Raw genomic sequence first — 21,741 nt, 5'->3', positions numbered from 1 at the left:
TTTGTGACTTTTTGGTGCTTGAGTTCTTGTCTCCTTGCTCCTTTGTTGCTTGATCTTGTTTCTGGAGATTGGTGCTCCTTGTTGGTAGATTCTGTTTGGATTTTGGCAATGCTATCCCTCATTCAACCGCCTTCTGGTGGTGGTTGTTGTTACCAAACAGGGGCTCTGGTAGGGTTGATGTGTATTTTGAGGGTCATGCCCCTTTCTGCGTCCTTTGAGATTCGGGTAGGGTTGAAGGGTCTCGAGACAATCATGCCCCTGCCAGTGCCTCCTGTTTTGGTGTTTTCATCGCTTTATGCGGCCCCTATTGAGAGGACCATGTCATTTTTTGACCTATTTACAATTGTTTGTATGTATTTGTTGCACTGTTATTTCCGGTTTTGGTCTATTGTTTGGGAGTCCACCCATTTTTTTAGATCTTTCACTCTCTTTTCCTTTTGGATCAATAGTGGCAAAGAGCATCCCTTGTAACCTTTTACCCATTTCAATTAGAAAAAAAAAAAAAAAATCCTAATCTTAATATGAGTCCTAATGTTATCAATAAAGATAACTTACTATCTCTAAGTTATTCTAATCTTAAAGTCTTAATGAAATTACACATGCCTTATTCTGTATTAGACTCCTTTTACCGTAAGATGTGGACCCGTAACACAATATGACATTTTTTTTTTTTTTTTTTTTTATTTTTTATTTTTTCACTCTTTCAAATTAATAACCTTCTAAATGGGTGCTTTAATGTAATATACATAATATGACTATTGAATGATTCTCAATATTACTTGTTCATTTGAATCCTCATTATAATTGTACAAGTATTTACGACTTAAGCTAAGAGTCATATTTTAGTTGTATAATAAATAATTCATGTAAAACTCCTTGACCCAAACCAAAAGACAACACTTAAATAAGAAGTAAGATAATTGGAAATCTACCGTATTTCTAATAGTCTCAATCATCAATGGCTTTTCTTTGATTGAAAGCATTAAAGAATAACTACACTACAAAAAAACAGGTATTTAGAGTCGTTTTAAGCCATTTGCGCCGTTTTTTTTGAATGGTTTTGAAAACGGGTCAACACATTAAGTATTAAAAACCCGAATTGAGCCATTTTTTCCTAAAACGGCTCTAAATTGAGCCGCTTTTGTAAAACGGCTCTAACTGGTTAGAGCCGCTTTTCTAAAAGATGCTCAAAACGGTTAGAGTCGCTTTAGAAAAACGGTTCAAAAATGAGAGCCGTTTTAAGGACCTTAAAACGACTCTAAATTAAAAATAAAAAAAGGACTTGCAAAGCAGCTTTTGGTTACCTAGAAAACTAAAATCCACCATTTATTCTTTTCTTTTCCCCATTTTCCGAACAACCAAACAGATTATAACCATTTCCTAAACACAATTCACGGCCTAAGAAAACAAAAAGAAAGAAATCTTTTTTTTTTTTTTTTTTTAATGAATGAATATGGTCTGCTGCAACCATGGCGAGATGAATTACAATCAAAAGAAAAAATATTCTATCACATTACTGCAACAATAAAGCGGTAGACAACACAAAACACCAAAACCTTTACAACAGAAACACGCAATACTGTAACAACAAATCAACAAAAACACAAAACTAAACAGAACATCAAGTACCTTCTTGATGCTTTCAATAGGCTTCCATCAAATTCAATCACAATATCACCTAGACAGATCCAGCACGATCAGCAGTAGATCTAGGAGTAACCTAGTCAAAAAATGGAAAAGCCATAAAAAATGAGCAACATGCATTTTTTTAAAAATCAAAATTTCAAAACTCAAGAGACCCAGTACGTGGGTCTCTTGACAGTGATCGGAGAGAGAGAGAGAGAGAGAGAGAGAGAGAGAGAGAGAAGGGAGAAGAAGAAAATGAAAGAAGAAAGAAGGGAGAATGGAAGATGATGGAGAGTTATGGAGACATGAGAGTGACGATCAGAAAGAGAGAGTAAAGATCTAGATATTTTATGGGTGAGTGAATGGAAAAAAAAAAAATTAAAATTCAAAAAGTTTATTTTTTTTTTTTACTGTGCGCACGGGACACGAAAATTTCATGTCCCACCCAAATTTGAAGCCGTTTACCAAAACAGCTCCAACTTGAGCCGTTTTCTTCCAAAACGGCTCCAATCATTTATTTTTATTTTTAATTAATTTTTTGATAACTATGCATATAGTATACTAGCTAATTAAATATAGTATTCATATTAATTATAGGGAAAAATACACATAAAAAATATTTTTTAAAAAACAAATTAAAAAAAACTAAAGAAAAAAGGAAAAAACAAATTTTTGTTAAAAAAAAAAAAACTGAAAATTATAAAAAAAATTAAATAAACAAACGAAAAAAATTAAATGTGATCGATCGTGGTACGATCATGTGTGATCGATCGTAGTACGATCTATGTGATCGATCGTAGTACGATCTATGTGATCGATCGTAGTACGATTATGTGTGATAGATCGTGGTACAATCTATGTGATTAATTGTGGTACGATCTATGTGATCGATCGTGGTATGATCTATGTGTTCGATTGTGGTACGATCTATGATCGATCATGGTACGATCAATGTGATTGGTCGTGGTACGATCTATGCGATGGAACGTGGTACGATCATGTGATCGATCATGGTATGATCTATATGATCGTTCGTGGTACGATTATGTGATCAATCGGGGTACGATCTATGTGATCAATCGTGGTACGATCTAGTGATGGAACATGGTACGATCATTGTGAGGCCTTTTTTTTTTTTTTTTTTTTGTTTAAACGGCTGCAATTAGAGCCGTTTTGATCGAAACGACTCCATTTCGAACCGTTTTGTTAAAACGGCTCAAATTAGAGCCACTTTAAAAACGGCTCTAATTTGAGCCGTTTTCGAAAAGCAGATCAAATTAGAGCCGTTTTAAAAAAAAAGGCCTCTAATTAGAGCCGCTTTTGTTAAAATGGCTTAAACTAATTTGACCTGTTGTAACGAAAACTGCTATAATCGGAGCCGTATTAGAAAAAAAGGGCTCAAATTAAAGCCGTTTTAACAAAAACAGCTCTAATTAGAGCCCTTTTTACTAAAATGATCTAAAATTAATTAGAGTTGTTTTGTTAAAAGGGCTCTAACAAAAACGGCTCAAAAAACCGTTTTTTTTTTTTTTTTTTTTTTTTAGTGCTAGTAAATTTACAAATTAAAATCTTTGTGTTTCAAATTAAGTTACTAACAATAAATTTTGTTGTTGGTTAATATTTAACTTCCAAATAAAAAAAATTCTAAAGTGAGTACATGAAAATCCAATGGTTAGGAAATGTATGCAAAAGCTAATCATAATGACTATGAAGTTAATTATCTTAATTATCATTGAAATGGAAGCAAGTGAACATGCCCATCCCTCTCATCTTGATAGCGTTCATTGCCCATTGCAAAGTTGCCTTGAAACCCAACTCGAAGATTGTGTAGAAAAGCGAGTTAGATTGATCCAACACCACCACCACCGATGTATTTGTTCAAGCTTTCTCCATTGCTTCTATAAAGTTGTTGCTCATGACCTAGGATATCTTTGCGTCAAAAAGGCTCAGAATCACGCAAGGGTATTGTCCTTAAAGGTTGATTCGTGCATCTTGGAATATATAACTCAGTGTGATCAGATCCATTACACGCAACCTCCCAAGATTACATTATAGCGTCTACTTTCGTTAATGATACACTTCCAAAAACGAAGGCTAATAGAACAACTCTTTGATCAAAGTGAACGATGGACTTCAAAATATTTTGTAAAAAACTAATAATATAATATATAGTTTTATGCGTTGAAACAAGTGTTTGATAACACATGGACAATATGGAAACAAAAGAAGTGATTTTCATATATTATTGTCTTCACATTTTAGTGCACTTTGATGGATTTCTTTTATATACACATGAATAATAAGTGATATTGTTTCTATATTTGAAGAGAATCCAAGAGTCTTTAACGTAATAAAGAATGTTTGTAACTTTACAACATCTCACTCTCTTCCTTGCCAATTTTCTTATATATAAAAAAAAGAAGGTTTCATTTATTTATTTTTTTTAATTTTTTTTTTCAGGGCATCAATAGAAGGATCATATTGTAATTCTGAAGTTACTATATATAATGTTATTTAAGTTTAGAGATTTATGGTTTTTCAATTTGCATGGACTTTATCTCAATGGAAATAGGTAAGTATAAAAAAATGAGTCCATAGATTGAGGGATTTTTATTTTTCTATCTATGGCTTGTGTCAACAATAGATGGAATCATGAGGTAGGTGAATATTTCCTTCCTTGACAGTGAATGCATTAGGTAGAGGCTGCAGACTATTTTCTTCCATATTTGCTTCAGAAAAATTGCCTTAGTTGGAGGTCTCTCTTCATTTCCTTCCATATCAGCTTCAACAATGCGCTCAACATGTCTTGAATCCTTTTTGAAAGGAAAATTTATGGTTGGGTTTTGTGTTGATTTTATCCCCTTGAGCAAGCTGAACGGGGAGAGGCATCGTTTTGCTTGGATTCTAAAAATTGAAACCGGTATGATACAAGCGGTTTAGTGAATATATCTGCTAGTTATTCACGGACAAAATGAAAATCTATTTCAACATGTTTTGTGTGAGTGTGGATCATGAAATTGGAGGAAAGATATGTGGCTCCAATATTATCACACCATAGCTTTGGTGGATTGAGGATGGAAACTCCAATGTGTTTTAGGAAAGATTAGATCCATAAAAGGTCTACGGTTGTATTTGCAAGTGATTTGTATTCATATTTAGTGTTAGAGCGAGCCACTTTCTCTTGTTTTCTGGAACTCCAAGAAATGAGGTTAGACCCTTGAAAGATGCAATAACCACTGGTAGAATTAATGTCTAGGAAACGAGGTTAGACCCTAGAAAGATGCAATAGCCGCTGGTAGAATTAATATATGTCATTCATCAAGACACTAGGCCTAGTTGGCGTAAAAAAAGGCTTGTAGTTGAGTAGAGGTGGACTTGATGGTGAGGAGTCCATGGGTGATTTTGTGCTTAAGTTACCTCAAGATGCTTTTGATAGGAGGCCATTGGCGGTGTAATAAGTTTGGCTTCGAGCATCTTCGTGCATTTAAAAAAGTTCATAATATACCTCTTTTGCAAATGAAGATCGATCGATCGGATTATGCCATATTAGCCACAATCTTGCTCAGACATGGCTTGTACGATCGAGATTAGATCTCGGTCAACCGAGACGTACATCATTATCTGCAATAATTGCAGGTCAAATCTTGTTCAAATTAGCCATTTCACAAAGCTCGGTCGATCGAGTTATTCCCTCAACCGATAAAGCCTACCTAACCTTCATCCAGACCATTGATTTCCAGCCAAAACATGATCCTAACACGTGTACCCTAACTCGGTCGATCGAGCTTGTGTAGAAAACCCTAATCTTTGTGTTTTGACCCCCTTTTTTTGTACCGTTTCGTCATTTTGCTTCTAGATGCTTCCGTTCTTATTCTATCATGGCATTCAGTGTATATTTTATGTGTTTTTTCTTAAGTTTCAACATCCAAAAATCCATGTTTATTTTCGAGCATTATACTTTGGATCTTTTCATATGAAAGAATCCAAATCAATTAGTAATTATTTTTCAAGAGTATTGGTTATGAAAGAATCCAAATAAATTTAGAGCTTCCTAGCCATCTACTCAGGCAAATCAGTCTCATATGGAGTCTCTCACATTCTAGCAGTTCATGACAAATAATTGCCGTGAATTCTTATCCGTTTACATCAACTACTCAAAATGGTATTGCAAAATGCTTAAAGGCTTGTTTCAAAGATTTATCTTGGCTTTGGCACTTGAAATACGAGCATCTTAATTTTGGAAGATGGTTTAAAACTGTTGAGCAAAAACAAAACGGTAAAGGCTTACCCTCAATTAATCACATAGACTAATTATGGGAAGGGTTATAATTTGTAAAGCATTCTAGAAAAGGCTTTCGAAAAGAAGCAACCACAAGAACTAAGGAAAATGCTACAACTTATTCACACGGATGTTTTTGGGCCAATTGATCGAGCCAAGTTCTCATGGTAAGAGATATAGATATTTTTTTCTAATATTAATTTTAGTAGAGCGACTTGGGTTTATTTTATTTTATTTTATTTTATTTTTTAAAATGGAGGTGCTTTGAGCATTTAAGAAATTTAAACCATCCTTAACATGGCCCAAAGCATGCTTAAAAGCAAAGGGTAATGCTACATAAAAGGTGAGCAATAAAACATCACAAGAAGCATGGAGTAAAGGGAAGCCCGACATCTCCAACTTGCAAGTATTTTGGGGCATTGCATACGCCCATGTGCCTGATCAAAGGCTATGATTTCATATTTTCTTCCCTCTCTTTCAAGAAGAAGACACTACAAAAAAACATGTAATTAGCCACGTGGCTACAGTAACCGTTACTGTAGCCACGTGGCCAATTAGCCACGTGTAATAAATAGACGTGGCTAGATGACAGTTAGCCACGTGTATTTATTACACGTGGCTAATTGGCCACGTGTAATTAATACGCGTGGCTAAAATATTTATATTTTTTTATATTTATATTTGTAATTGGCCACGTGTATTAATTACACGTGGCCAATTAGCCACGTGTATTAATATGCGTGGCCAAGTAGCCACGTGTATTTATTACACGTGGCTAATTGGCCACGTGTAATTAATTCACGTGGCTAAAATATTTATTTATTTATTTTTTATAATTTTTTATATTTATATTTGCAATTAGCCACATATATTAATTACACGTGGCCAATTAGCCACGTGTAATAAATACGCGTGGCTAAAATGTTTATTTATTTTTATAATTTTTTATATTTATATTTGTAATTGGCCACGTGTATTTAATACACGTGGCCAACTGTTTTTGAAAATTTGTATATATATATATATATATATACACATATAAAATAAAAATATATTTAAAATTGGTGCAGGTAGGCGCGCGGGACAACTCCCGCGCACCCACCTGCCATTACTTTGAATATATATGTATATATAATTTATACATATATAAATTAGGCTCTCAGTGTTCTCTCTCTCTTTCCGTCACTGATCTCTCTCTCTCTCCCTCCCTCTCGCTCGCTCGCTCTCTCTCTCTCTCTCTCTCTCTCTCTCTCTCTCAGTGTTCTCTCTGTTCTCTCTCTCTCTCTCTCCCTTTCGCTCTCTCTCTCTCTCTCTCCCTCTCGCTCTCTTGCTCGCTCTCTCTCTCTCCCTCTCGCTCTCTCTCTCTCTCTCTCTCTCAGTGTTCGTTCTCTGTTCTCTCTCTCTCTCTCTCTCTCTCTCTCTCAGTGTTTTCTCTGTTCTCTCTCTCTGGCTCTCGCTCTCGCTCTCTCAGTGTTCTCTCTCTCTCCCTCTCTCTCTCGCTCTCTCTCTCTCTCTCTCTCTCTCCGTCAGACGCGCACTACCGGCCAGCTCCTCGACCACCGCGTGGCCGGCCTTCCCGACGTCGACGTCTCTCTCTCTCTCTCTCCGTCAGTACCCTCTCACTCTCTTTCTCTAATACCTCTCTCTCTCTCTCTCTGTGTCTCACTCTCTGTCTGTCTCTCTCACTCTCTGTATCTCTTTCAGTATGGCCGGCTAGTGGCATATAGACGAGAGTTGGATGGAGTGTACGTTAACGTATACGTACACTCCAATACACTCCAATATATTAGGAAGGAAAAAAAAGAAAAAAAGAAAAAGATAATATAATTGTTGGCAACGTGCATTAATTAAGTATACGTGTCCAAAAAAAATATAATTTTTTTTTTTTTTTAAAAAAAAAAAACATTTAGCCAAGTGTATTTTAATACACGCGGCCACTTGGCCGCGTGTATTTGTTAGCCACGTGTATTTTAATACACGTGGCCAAGTGGCTGCGTGTATTAAAATACACGCGGCCAACTGTGCAATTAGTGTCACTCAGATCCACCACGTGTATTTACGTGGCCACTTGCACGTGGCTAATCCTTCTCTTCCATCATCCCATTCCCACTCGTGGGGATTCTTCATCATCATCCTGATTAAGAGAAAAATGGAGTGAGGTGGAGCTTACAAGAAATCTATGGGGTAACGACAGAAAATCAAAATAATCCAACTCTTTTTTTTTGTCTTTTTTTCCAACTTTGAACCAATAGTTTTTTGAAGAAATATGTAAACAGTTTCAAGTGAATAAGAAAATACGAGCGGTTCTCGAGGATTCCCCTTGAGATTATTAAAAATATATAGCAACTCTCTCAAGAGAACTTCCTCCCCATCAGAATTCCCCCATCCCTTTGTCCTCATGCATGCACTAGTAATTTACGTAGACAAGACAAGACAAGACAAGACATTCTCTGAAGAACAACAGCTACAACCTTAAAACCAATCGTCTCATCCCCTTTTGGATATCCGAATATGCGTTTCAAACGTACAACTTCTAGGTGTTATCCTGAATCCCACCACCACCACTTGCTTGATCTCCCTTCTTGTGTTCTCATACATTCATTTTAACGTGATCACATCAACAGTTTTCTTCTCTTAAACCTGCAGATTATGTCTGCTCATTTTCTGAAACAAAACATTTTTTTGACAATCAAAGAACATAAATATTTTTACTGTGCATCTGTTTTCGTTTCCTCTTAATAGGACTGAGTTTGAAAAGGATTAATCGATCATTACCATGGAAGCTCAGAGGGTGGTGGTGATCCAGGATGCATCGAGAGAAGTTAGTTCGAGCGCCATCGGGTGGGCGCTCCACGGCTTATCACTTAAGCCTGGAGATAAGCTCACCCTCCTAGCAGTCATTCATCAGGTTAAAACCCCTAGTACGTTATCTTTCATGCGAAGCAAAAGCCCATGTAAGCATTCCTGTCTTTATCTCCTGAAAGGATCAGGATCGGAGCAAGGGAGAAACGAAATTCACGAAAGAATTTTAAGGTTAGTTTCTTTGTTCGATCTCTACTTACTGTTTTCTCTTCGTAGTGGGATACAGAAGCAGAGTGGGTTCCAGTTCAATGCTCGGAGCAAATGAGAGAATCGTTGAGATAGAAGTAGCTAGGAAAACGAACGAGTATCAAAATAGCATCGAACTTGGTCGGATTTCTCAACTGTATGAAGCCAACCAGGTACTGTACGTTAAGACAACTGCTCAATCATATAGTAGTGGAAATAAATTATAGAAACTTCGTTTAACCCCTTGAATTGTGGCTGTTGTTGCAAATATTTTCTTGAATTTAAAAATTCTCAATTCAATGTATCTATTTTTCAATTTCATCAATCCATTAGGATTTTTCATTAAATCCTGTCAAAATTTTCAAAATATATATTTTTTTCTTTCAAAGATTCAAGCGTGGATAGTTTTGCAAATTCTATTAAATCCGATCCTAACAACACTTAAATCCTTACAATTTTTTTTTTCCTTAAAAAAAATAGGTATTTTTAGAATTTTGACATACTTCTGTTAGGATTTAACAGAAAATCCTAACAGATAGGTGAAATTGAAAAAAAAATTAAAAGATTGATGCACTAAATTAACACATTTTAAAGTTTATGAGTATGATTGAAAAAATGATGAATTAAAAGGGGTTAAAGTGAAGTTTTCCGTAAATAAATTAAGAGTCGATCTATACTTTGACGGGTCAAGAAAAAATAATGAGTTTTGATATATATGGCGTGGAATGCAATTTAAGGAGCTAATGAGAAATTTTGAATCAAAATCTCAGGTTGAAGTTGACATAGAGGTGGCTGCAGGAGCTTCACCTAAGGCAATCGCTTTAAAAGCAGCCATAAATCTAAAGGCAACATGGGTGATACTTGACAGGTCAAGAAAACATCAAACCATTATGTGAATAGTTAGTCTTGTTATGTTACGGTAGGAACTTAAGAGTGCATTTGAGATTGTAATTTCGTACATAAAATAAAATGTGTAATTTTAATTTAAATTAAATTGTAAAAAATGAATCGTTTGAGAATTGCCTTTTTAAAAAATTACGATTTAAAAACGTAGAAAAACTGTTTTTTCAAATCATAGGTAAGGAGGTGTTTTTTTTTGAAAATGTAGAATTTTAAAGGTTAACCTGTGATTTTAAAGGCCAAACTGCGATTTTGTCAAACGCTTAACTGAGATTTTACCAAACGCTTAATTGCATTTAAAAAAATTACTTTTTCAAATCGTTATTTTTAAATCACACATTTTGAAATCGCAAACCCAAACGGACCCTAAATCATGACAGTAATAGTGTACAATACATGACTCTCTTTTATTTCTTTCCTATCCTTTTTCCCATTAATTTACTGAATCTACGCCCAAAGCATGAAATCCAAATTAAATTATATATGTGCATAATAAATTTATTATAAGGAAAAGAATAATCATATATAAAATACCACCAGTCAGTCCTTTTACAGAGTTCACTACATATAATTTAGGCTATTTGCTTCACATCAATGATGTACTTGGTCACATAGGCCAGCATCTGACCAAAATGACATATATATGAGTTCCTACAGCTTCCTGCCCACGTGAGGTTAAAATATGGTCATTTTTCATATCACAAATTTCTTAGATTAGCTTAACAAAATAGAAAAATTCTTAAAATATATGAATATATAGTCTCAAGAACACAACAGTATTCATATATTTTAGCTAAAAAAAAAAATTATCAGAAGGAGGAGCTTCTGCTTAGTGGCCGAGCAAACATAGATCGATCTCAAGAACACAATAAAGGAAGGCATGAGTGAGCTCATAGAAAAAGATTAAGTGTTTGTTGAATTAAGGGGAATTTTATCCCTAAATTATGAGCAGTCGAATTCTGAGTGAAGAAAAGATTTTAAAGTTACCTCTAAAGAGTTAGAAGTAGTTAAAGATAAAAATAATTTTATTTTTTTTATTATTTTTTTTTAAAAGTAATGAAACTAGCTAGTTGAAGAGAATCTATACCATGAGATTGATTTTAGGGAAAAGTACATATACCCCCTCTCAAAATATCACCCTATCGTCAATTTCCCTCTCCCTCCCAAACTACAAAAACAATGTCACTATGTCAGTGTCCCCCAAGGTTAGCAAAAAGACAAAAATGACCTTAAAAAAATTTTAATTAGACAAAAATACCATTATAAATTTGGGGAAAAAATGTAATTTTTTTTTTAAAAAAAAAAAAAAAAAAAATTTATGAAGGGTATTTTTGTCATTGAGAGACATTGACATTGTTTTGATAGTTTATGAGGGAGATTGGCATAATTGGTAGTATAGAGGGGGATACTGACAATAAAGTGATAGTTTGAGAAAAATATATATACTTTTTGTCTTGATTTTAAGATAGTTCATGATGGATAATAAGTATTTGGATTGACGTACAATTAAAGAGGATGAAGATATTGACAGTGATAACTCCATAGAAGAGGATACACCACCAGTTTATCATGATGATCATGACAAAGTCAATGCAGCAGGCATCAGAAACATAAAATGTGATTATATTCCAAGGTATGATGTTGATGTGTATCACGTACGTGTTTAACTGGTATCCAAAAAGTGATAATTATGGTCTAGAAGTTTAATTTGTTTGATAAAATTCTAAAGAAATTGATGTTAGCAAAGATTAGCATGATATATAAAGACTGAGTAAGCAGTTTGGGAGATTTTATAGAAAAGGATTTGATTCTGCAAATTTCAAGAGATAGACGAATGATATAATTAAGTCAATTTTTAGAACAATATAATTCACAAATGCAAGGTTATTGTGCATAGTTTCTCATTAGTATACGAAGGCTAGCTAGAAATGCATTTCTTAATTTTTACAAAGCAACAAAGAAAGAAAGGATGGAAAGGAGTATTTAGGATTCCAATCGAATGAGGAAGATTAATGTCAACTCGAGAACGAGTTTCTTTCAAGCAAGGGGTCGGAACTGATGTAGGATAAGTTACCCCTGAACTTCAAGAGACGGCTAGGGTTTTAAGGTTTGTTTGATAACACTTTTTAGATGGTGTTTTTGGTTTTTTTAGTTGTGAAGTGACATAAAGGTGAAAGTAGTTTTAAGTGTTTTGTGTTTTGAGTTGTTTGTTAATGCTTTTACTTTTTTTTTTTTTTTTTTTGTTAAAAAGCAAAAAACTACCCTAAAAAGCTTTGCCAAACGAGCCATTTGCTTTATTTTATTTCCTTTTTTGGGGCTTTCCTAATAATTTTAGGACTTTTTATTTTTGTGGGTTTTTCTTTATTTCTTGTTGATAGAGATATATATGTTCTTCACTTCTTCTCTTTTCTATCACTTCTACTATATATGTCAAATTGCAGAGTTATTGATTGATAAAATGCCTAGTCTATCTAGTGTTCCAGCTGAGACAAACAAACAAACAAACAAACAAAAATGTTACTACTGATCCAGCCTGCAGCTAATATATATGTCACCAGTACAGTTATTTTTTAAGGTCACTAATCACCAATTAGTGTAGAAATGAGATGCAAGTTCCAAGTAATCTGTCGTTGTAACAAGAGGAGAAAACCCTTGTTCAATGTCTGCTGTAAGTAACAGAGGTAGAAGAATCTTGCTACTGAAGGAAGATAATGATATTGATCCAATGAATTTCACATATATGTGATGCAGGAAGATGAAGAAAGATAGGGAATACTTCCTAGAGAAGCTTTCATGTGGAATATCGAGGATCAAGCGGAATAACAAGATTGAACAACTGAGAGGACCAAAAGCAATAGCAATAGATAAACAGTACTCTGCAGAGATGAAATGTAACAGCAGCCAAGTAATGTATGATGAAATGATGCCGGGGTCTCCAGAAGAGGAGGATCTTTTCAGCATAGACCTTTCTCCTCACAATTATTAATATTAAACCACTTTAAATACTATATATTAGCCTGGTTACTAAAAGTTCATATATAGTTAAAGACTTCTTTCAATCCTTTTGATGGACCGAATGGAGAGGACACAAAACTGAAATAAAAAATTCACTCTATATAAACAGGTTCCACTTAAGGTTGGAAGACACCAGATATAAGAGCTTAATTAGGGATTTAGGGTATGTTTGGCACACTGAAATGGTTATTACCCGAGAATAGAAATGAGTTTTACTAGTAATACAAGAAACTAGAATGGAATAACCACCACCGTGGGATGATCGGACCACCCGATTTGTTGGTCAGAACCACCAGATGATCACCGATGTGGTGGTCGCTGCCACAAGATGGCATGCCAGGGGTGGCCAGAGGCCAAAAGAAGATTAACAATGAAACTATAATTAACAATGGCAGGAAACGCTAAAATCCCAGGTTCACTCATCCAACTCACAACAAATACAGTGGATACAACTGGGTCGAGCCACATATTCAGAAACGATGCATCTCTGAAAAGAGTACAGAAAAAGTTATCATTTAATTATTTAATTAGTATTTAAATACTTTATTTTACGTGTGAGTTCAAATGAACTTTCAACAAGTAAAAGTGAAAGAAATTATAGGGTCAGAGTTTGAACTCAAAACTTTGGGTTAATTCTCAGGTTCAACACATAAAATATTTAATTAAAATTAAAAAAATTGTACGAGTTACGGTTCAAACTCATGAGTCATGACCTCATGCTAACTCTCCCTCAACCGGTGAGGTCCAATACGTAGAACATTTAATTAAAGGGATAAATGTAAAATCAATTTATATGGTTGTCTTAAATTATAATCGCACCTTTCAGTATAAAAAAAATAATTCAGAAGTCGTCGGAGTGGGCCAAAATAACAATTTACTCATTGCAGTCAAATTCCGTCAAAAAACTTGATGGATTCCGTTAGTGTGCCATGTCAGCACTAATAAAATGATGACACGTATCACTCTTAATAACAAAAAAAATTAAAATATTAAAAATTAAAATATATAAAAATTATTTTTTTATTTTTTAAAAAAAAGAAAGAAAAAAAAAGAAAGGAAAAAATAAGGGTCCCTTGGGGAGGAGGGTGGCCCGCAAGCCACCCCCATCAGCATTTTCTTTTTTTTCTTTTTAAAAAATAATAAAAATAAGAAAAAATAATTTTTAAAGTTTTATATATTTAATTTATTTTATATTTTTTAAGAAAGTGACCCATGTCATCATTTTATTGGTGATGATGTAGCACACTAATGAAATCCGTCAAGTGTTTTGACAAAATTTGAATGCATGGACTAAATTATTATTTTGGCCTACTTCGTAGACATTTGAATTATTTTTTATACTACATGAAGCGATTTGTAATTTAGGTCAATTATAGAGACTAATTTTACTTTCATCCCTTAATTAAAATTGGGTGGATTGTAAAGTCAGGATTCGACCTAATGACCTCTGATTTTGATACTATGTTAAATCCACATTTATCCCCAAAAGATTAAACTTGTAAAAATGAATAAAAATTTAATTATTTAATTAATACTATAATAGTAATTATAAATTGATATGAACATTACTCTTGGTGTCAAGTATATTGTGTATTTTTTTTTATATATAAAAATGTATGATATACTGTAACTTTCAATTATCCATTTCATGTGTTGAATTGATAAGAGAATTGAATCAGGGGAACATTAAAAAAACTAATCATCAAAATAAATCAATATAAACGTTGGGAATCCAAGATTTTTTTTTTGAATAAATAATTTTTTTTGTTAAAACGGTGTCGTTGAATTTACCTCAAGCGGCAGCAGCAGCCACTCCCAGCGGGCCAGGAGGGTTTTGGTGGGTTTTCGGGGGTTCCAACCTACAACAAAACATTGAGAACAGAAAACGACGACGGAGAAGAAGCAACATTCAGAATGTGGTATCTGTGCGTGTTCTACCACCGGCTGTTAGATTACCGGAAAGCGGAGGTGGAGTCTCTGGCGGAGCTCTTCGGAGCATGCGGAGACGACAGGTCGTTGGAGTGGAGGCTTCCCGAGCAGCACCACCCGGACACTCCTTTCCATTTCGTCAATCTCCCTTCAGAGGCTGTCGCTCGCGACCTCGCCAATCGAAGTACTCCACATAACATACCAGGTGTTTGTTTTCCTATAAAGCGCTTTGAAACGCTCAGGCTGGAAATTTTTTGGCTTTTGGTAAATTTGTAGGTATACTTGTGAAGGGAATCTATGAGCTTTGGGGAGAAGGGAGAAGCTACGAGGAGCTGGAGGAGTCTATACGAAGCTATCCGGATGAGAGGAAGTTGCCATACCTGGAATCTGGAAGCACTTTCAAAATCACTGTTGACTGCTTCGGGAAGGTCATTAGCTTCCAAGAGCAAAATGACCGGATCAAGGGACTTGCTTACATTCCTTTCAAGGTATGATCCTTGTTAATTTGGATAGGCCAGAGCTTGCGTTACATAATTGATATATTTTTTTTTTCCACCTTTATACGTGTTAGAATGATAATTAACTGATTTAATTCTCTGTTTCCAATTAGCTTAAGTTTCTGAGACAAGTGCTAATTTATCAGTACATATATGAACTTGAAGTATTATCTATAAGAATATGCTCTACTTTATTTATTTATTTTTATGTTCTGAGCAACAACAGGGGAAGGGGGGAAGGGGTGCTCTACTTTATTCTTGCAGCTGAAATTGCATGGGGGTTAAGACCTTGAGAGTTGTATGCTTGATTTTCTGGGATTTGACGGTAAACCATTTTGAACTTGCGTAGAAAGGCAGCCTCCGAATGACCCTCAAGTTACCTTTTCTAGACCTACTGCTCCATTGTGAGATTGTCAGTTCTCTTTGGAACACTATCTTCAACAGTGTAGGGCTGGGTTGGGTTATGCTTAGTTGAGCAGTAGACCTTTTTGTATGCTAGAGAGGGCAAGTTGGTAGGCTTCAATTTGATGCAACATGGAAGATGATACAGTCCTGCCTTATGTGGTGTCTTAGGAGGGGAAGAAATGATCGGAGCTTTGAGGACTATGAGCAAAAATAAGTGGAATTGAAGGCTTTTTCTTTAAGACACTTTACCATTGGGCTCCTGCCTTTGATTTAAATATTTCTAGCTTTCAAGTTTTTCTTTATCTTTTATCTCGTTTAGTTGTGTCTCTCTTGTATACTTCACGTGTGTTTGGGTTGCGTCTTTGCGCTTTTTTTTTAAATAAACTTGCGATTACTTATTAAAAAAAAGAAAAAGGTTAAATAGGGTGATTACCAAGGTGGAGTCCCACTACTAAAATGCATTTGTTGCAAGGAGACTAATCTAAGATTTGATATAAAGCTTATAGCCAAGGTTATAGGAAAATTTTAGATATGGTTTTGATTGCTAATAAATGTCTTGATAGTTGGTTAAAATTGGATACATAATTTAAGGGGAAAAAAAGTCAAAAGAGATTAAAAAAAAAAAAAAACACTTTATGTACTTTAAAGTGTATTTCTGTATGGATAATTACTAGATGTGTATAAGCATAATTGTGTATATATATTTTTATAAGTAATCGAAATTTTATTAAAATGAAAAGGCGCAGCTTAAGTACACGTGAAGTATACAAGAGAAACACTTAATCAGATAAAGAAAAAAGATTAAGAAAATCATGATATCTAGTAATATGAAGACAGACAATCATAGGTGGCTTTCTGGAAAAGACAATGAATTTTAATGAAAGAAGCAGGTTACTTACACAGGTAATGCCGTAGTTGAATGCCGATTCAGTTAACGGATCACTAGTTGCCTTGGGTTCAATCCTTGAATGCTTACATTATATTCTCTTGGCTGAAATTTTATGGCCATCTTTCCCAATAATGCTATGTAGCTTTTGGAGGGTATCGTTGTTTTCTCTTTGTTCCCAGTTAATGTTTTTCTTGGCATCCATTGCTTGTCTTATGGTCCATTAGCACCATGCATTATTTTTATATGAGATTCAACATTTAAAAATATTAGACCTAGCGGCTAGAGCATTCATTTTAGTTGAGAAGTCTTACAATACTGCTAAATGCATTTTGTTTAATAGAAAAATAAAGGAAGAGAAAATTCGTTTTGAGCAGATGAAATTTCATGATGCCTTCTTTTGTAACCTTACTCTTGTAATTCACATTGCTCAAACGCAAAGAGAATTTGATATTTATGTGGTCTTTTGTCATCGTTACTGATTGTAATTGCTAGTGACCTATGTGCTGCAGGGTCGAGCTAATTTGAGAAATCCAGAACATAAGTTTTGGCTCATGGAAATTGATGACTATGGAGGCAATAATGGGCTTCCGCCAATTGCCCAAAGGAGAATCTTTTTTGGTCGGGAGGTTGGTGGTGCCGATAGGAAGCTTTTGCCAACATATCAGTTAAAAAGCCGCACTTATCTTGGCCCGACAGCCATGGATGCAGAAATGGCTTTCTTAATGGCCAACCAAGCATTAGCCACACCAGGAAAACTTGTCTATGACCCCTTTGTTGGCACCGGTAGCATTCTTATTGCTGCAGCTCACTTTGGAGCAATGACAATGGTTTGCATTCTTTTCTTTTTATTTGAATTCTGAATCATAGTACACGTGATACTATTTCTTTTCTTTGGAGAATTCATTTGAATTATTTGCATAAATAACTTTTGTTTAGTATGAACTAATGTAAATTGTTCAGGGTGCAGACATTGACATTAGGGTAGTACGTGATGGGCGAGGCCCTGATTGTAATGTTTGGAGCAATTTTAAGCAGGTGAATGTGCTTTATAAGATTTTTTTTTTAATTTTTTGGAATATTGTTTTCACATAAGTACATTCATAATACTTTCTGTTATCAGCAGCAGACAAGTAAAAAAGTAAAAAAGAAATTTATATTTTGAAACTCCCTGAAGTGACGAAAAAATCTATTATGAGGCTGTTTACTTTTTAGTCCTATAATTCTAGCCAATCCTATTATTGGGATTTAAAGAATTACTAGGACTTTAATAGGGAATTTATGGTTTGTTGTCCCTCTGCTGCAGAGAAACTGCTTACAGCTATACTTAATTGTTCTTGTATTTTTGCAGTATGGGTTACCAATGCCAGTTGCTCTGTTGAGGGCAGATAATAACCTTCCTCCATGGCGTCCTGGATTGAAAGAGGTATTCTCTTTCAAAAAACAATTTCTTGTTGTACATAAGATGCTACTAAGTTTGTGTTCTGTTATTAATTCACACATTTGTTCTTTTCGAATCTTAAAGGCAACCTTGATCTATTTTTTGTGCTATGCTGTTGTAAGTTTTGAATTGTTCTATTGTTATTTTTATCCCTTTTCCTTCTATTATTATAATTTAATTATCCACTTGACTGCAAAATATCAGCATGCTACAATAATAGGACATTATGATGGTTTATAATTTTGATCATCGAAAACTAATTAAAACTAATGAGGCATGGCATAACGTTATCCAAGAAGTCCTGCAGTTGCATAGCACTTGTCCCTTTGTATAGCAGTTTTGGAAGTATGGAGGTTGGTTCCGTTGTGCTTAATGTGGTGTTTTTGGTGAGAGAGGAATGCTTGGAGCTTTGACGATGTAGAAACTTCGGTGACCGAGTTATGGAAGCTTGTGATCAACTCTTTTTATACTTGGATAACTGCCCATCATAGTTTGTTTGTTTCTAGTTTTGCAGATTTTTTGAATATTTTTTCTTCTTATACATCTGATTAGGGATTCTCCTTATATACTCCATGTGTACTAGTGTTGCGTCCCTTTGCGCTTAATTAATGACAATGAAATTACTTATATACAACTCTAGGTAATTCTCCATTAATGATGGCGTGAAATAGTTTTGCTGAATAGCACTGCAGACCTTTTGTTTATGGACATGTGTTACCCAATGATAAAGTACTACATTTAACTTTAGTCAACATTTAATAAAGGATGGAATTTTTTGACAAGGTTTTCTTACAAGTTTATGCTCTCTTCTTGAAGGTGATTTTTCTTATGTTCCTAAAAAATTTGGCTGTAAAACCATAAAATAACTTATTTTTGGAGATTATAAAGGTGCCATTTTAAGTAAGTTAGGTGAAACTGGTGTCTAAAGAATATATGGCAAATAAGCAGAATTTACTACATCGCATTGCATGGACAAAGTGGTCAGTCCATGGATTTTCCTTCCTTTTGCTGCATTTTGTGCAAAGGGTTGTGGGAGATAGTGCATCAAGCTGTTTACAAGGGCCACCTTAATCCTCTATCTGGGATCCTTAGGAGAGATGCCGACTCGAACTACTGCTCATGTACGATCCATGTTAGATCTTAGCAACTGCCCATCTTACCTTCTTTACATTCTTGACAGCCCGTCTTTGTTTGGCATTTTTTTTTTTATGACAAATCCACTTTTGGATATAGATTTTTGATAAGTAAAATCCTAAGGCTGAATATAGGCCTGGTTAGGTGTAATAGGGGGATGCCATTGACAAAAAGATAACGGCAAGATGTTCTCTATGATGCCATCACTTTGTTTATGTCCATGTCAAATGAATATCAAAAGGTTTTACACCTTATTGGTTTTATTTTTTTATTCCAATGCTTTTTTCTAGGTTATGCTTTAAGCTGGATGCTAAATGATTGAGCTGGGAAGATCAAGCATTGGATTTTCTCTCCCATGGTGACACTCATTATGACAAAAAAAGATAACTGGTAGTGTTGTCAAGAATATGAAAGTGAAAACATTTGTTTATAACTTTTGCAGCGAGAAAAATTCATAAAATTTGTGTATCAACCAGGAGATGAGCATGTTTTGAATTTCCCACTGATCTAGTGGTTGAGGAAGGTCAATGAGCAGTGCAACACATGTTCTCATTGAATGTGTATCAAATTGTATGCATTTGTGCACTGATGTATGCATTCGAATATGTTGCTGTCGTTATTGCTGATGGTTTTTCAGCTTCTGAGATGAAAAAACTTCAAGTTCTTTGTATTTGACAACCTGAAGTTGCTAGGCTCATTTCTCTACATTTTATGGGGTTGACAGCTTTATCTTTCATAAATTGCCTCTTAGCGTGATTTTACATTCTGCTTCTTGTTTAGATGAGATTTACATGTTACTGTAAGCGACATATTGTGGCATTTTGTGGTCCTGTGTACAAGGAATCCCTTTTGCTACTTTAGAGCTTGAAGCACCATCATTTTGATTTTCCGCTTAGTTTGCTGCATCCTCTGCTGATTCATGTGTTTTTACTGTTAGGTATTCGATGCAATAATCTGTGACCCCCCTTATGGAGTTCGTGCCGGGGGACGTAAATCTGGTGGCCGGAAGTTGCTGAAGGGGACTGTGGACCCTTACACTGTTCCCGACGACAAGAGGACAGACCATATACCATCCACCGCAGCTTACTGCTTAGCTGAGTGTGTCCATGATTTGCTTGATCTTGCTGCTAAGATGCTTCGAATGGGTGGCAGGCTTGTTTTCTTTTACCCTGTATTAAGAGAAGATGATCATGTAGAAAACCATTTCCCAGAGCATCCATGTTTCAAACTCATTGCTACTTCTGAGCAGATACTAAGCTCACGTTACAGCCGCGTATTACTTACCATGGTGAAGATAAGTCCGTACACCGAGGAAATTGCAGAGGCAGCTCGGTTAAACCATATAGAGTTCAGGGAGAACCATCTGAAGTGGTTAGAAGATGGTAATCTTCATTCTGCAGTTTTCAGTCCAGCCGATCCTCATTCAACTGCCGGCGGTGATTCTAAAATCAGTTTAGAACAAAAGCCAAAATATAGAGGAAAATACGTTTAGGCTTGAAAAGTGGCTGCTTTTATAGGCTGTTTAGTTTGGGCAATTATGCCTCTAGGGTGACATTTTTGTGGTTATCCATGTATCCATCATAGGGCGGAGAGAGAGAGAGAGAGAGAGAGCTGTTCTAGGATTAATTTGAGCTAATATTGCAGGCGTTGCTGTTCTTCCTTCTTTTATGTTTATTTATTTACTTTTACCGTGATAATTAGAGCCAATATGACGCACTTTTGCTTGTTTTTAATATTCAGCTAATTCGACAGCTTGTTATTGCCATTATCATTTGACTCATTTCCTTTCAAGTAGCTACCCTTTTGTCTGGAACGTATGAATCTGCAGCACTCAAGTAGTTAATTGTGCTCTGGTTTAGTAGTTACTTCTTGAGCTCTGGTTTCTCATTGCCATGGGAAAACTAAGAGTGATAATTCGTGTTCACGTGTCGGTTTCGGATCATGTCGAAATATAAGTATAAGATTATATAAGTCAATTTTAACCCGACTCATTTAATTAAACGGATCAAACCTTTTAACCTTAACTTGTTAATCTTGTGTTGGATTTTTGTTGGGTTCGAGGGTCATTTAAAAATTGATAGTCCTACATCTTGGGTGATGGGTTTAGTAATATCGAGGCATGTGTATAAGAGGTATGCCAATTCTAATTTGATTCATTTAATTAAACGGGTAAGACCTTTCAACTCTAATCTACTATTTTTGTGTTGAGTTTTTGTAAGATTTGTGTTAAAAATTATCGGCCATAAATAAAACTCAAAGCAAACACTCATTGGTTCTCAGGTATTCTATTATTTGGTCAGCAAAATCATTGCAAATTAGCAGAGTGAGATTCAAACTCAAAATTGAACGAAAATAAGGAGCTCATCTATTACTTGTGTTCCTGGCATCCTGCTGAGGCAGTTCTTCCTCCACCTTCTCTTTTTCGTCCCTTCATTCCATTTGTTTGTTGACCCTTTTTCTTTGGGAGGATTTGTGGGTAATCTTGGGGAGGATAGCCGATTTCACTAGGATTATGATATTTTTTTTATTTGTTTATAATGGGAAAGAGAAGTAGAATAAGATTACAAGAATGTCTGCTTTT

General features: G+C 35.1%; 2 protein-coding genes across 2 annotated transcripts; both read left to right on the top strand.

The window, feature by feature from the left end:
• The first annotated feature begins 8,681 nt into the window (after positions 1–8,681).
• LOC133876740 (uncharacterized) lies at positions 8,682–12,839 on the top strand. Its single transcript, XM_062314988.1, has 5 exons — positions 8,682–8,859; positions 8,984–9,126; positions 9,724–9,807; positions 11,368–11,486; positions 12,605–12,839. Exons 1-5 carry the CDS (start codon positions 8,682–8,684, stop codon positions 12,837–12,839), a joined length of 759 nt encoding a protein of 252 aa, XP_062170972.1.
• Positions 12,840–14,679: 1,840 nt separating this feature from the next.
• Positions 14,680–20,911, top strand: LOC133877040 (uncharacterized). The gene is made up of 6 exons (XM_062315270.1): positions 14,680–14,981; positions 15,074–15,285; positions 17,098–17,415; positions 17,549–17,623; positions 17,937–18,011; positions 20,098–20,911. Exons 1-6 carry the CDS (start codon positions 14,783–14,785, stop codon positions 20,650–20,652), a joined length of 1,434 nt encoding a protein of 477 aa, XP_062171254.1. The 5' UTR covers positions 14,680–14,782; the 3' UTR covers positions 20,653–20,911.
• The last annotated feature ends 830 nt before the right edge of the window (positions 20,912–21,741 follow it).

This window comes from Alnus glutinosa, chromosome 9 (assembly GCF_958979055.1).
Source record: "Alnus glutinosa chromosome 9, dhAlnGlut1.1, whole genome shotgun sequence".
NCBI lineage: Eukaryota > Viridiplantae > Streptophyta > Magnoliopsida > Fagales > Betulaceae > Alnus > Alnus glutinosa.
The sequence above is the reverse complement of the archived record's forward strand: the minus strand, read 5'-3'. Positions and strand labels throughout refer to the sequence as shown.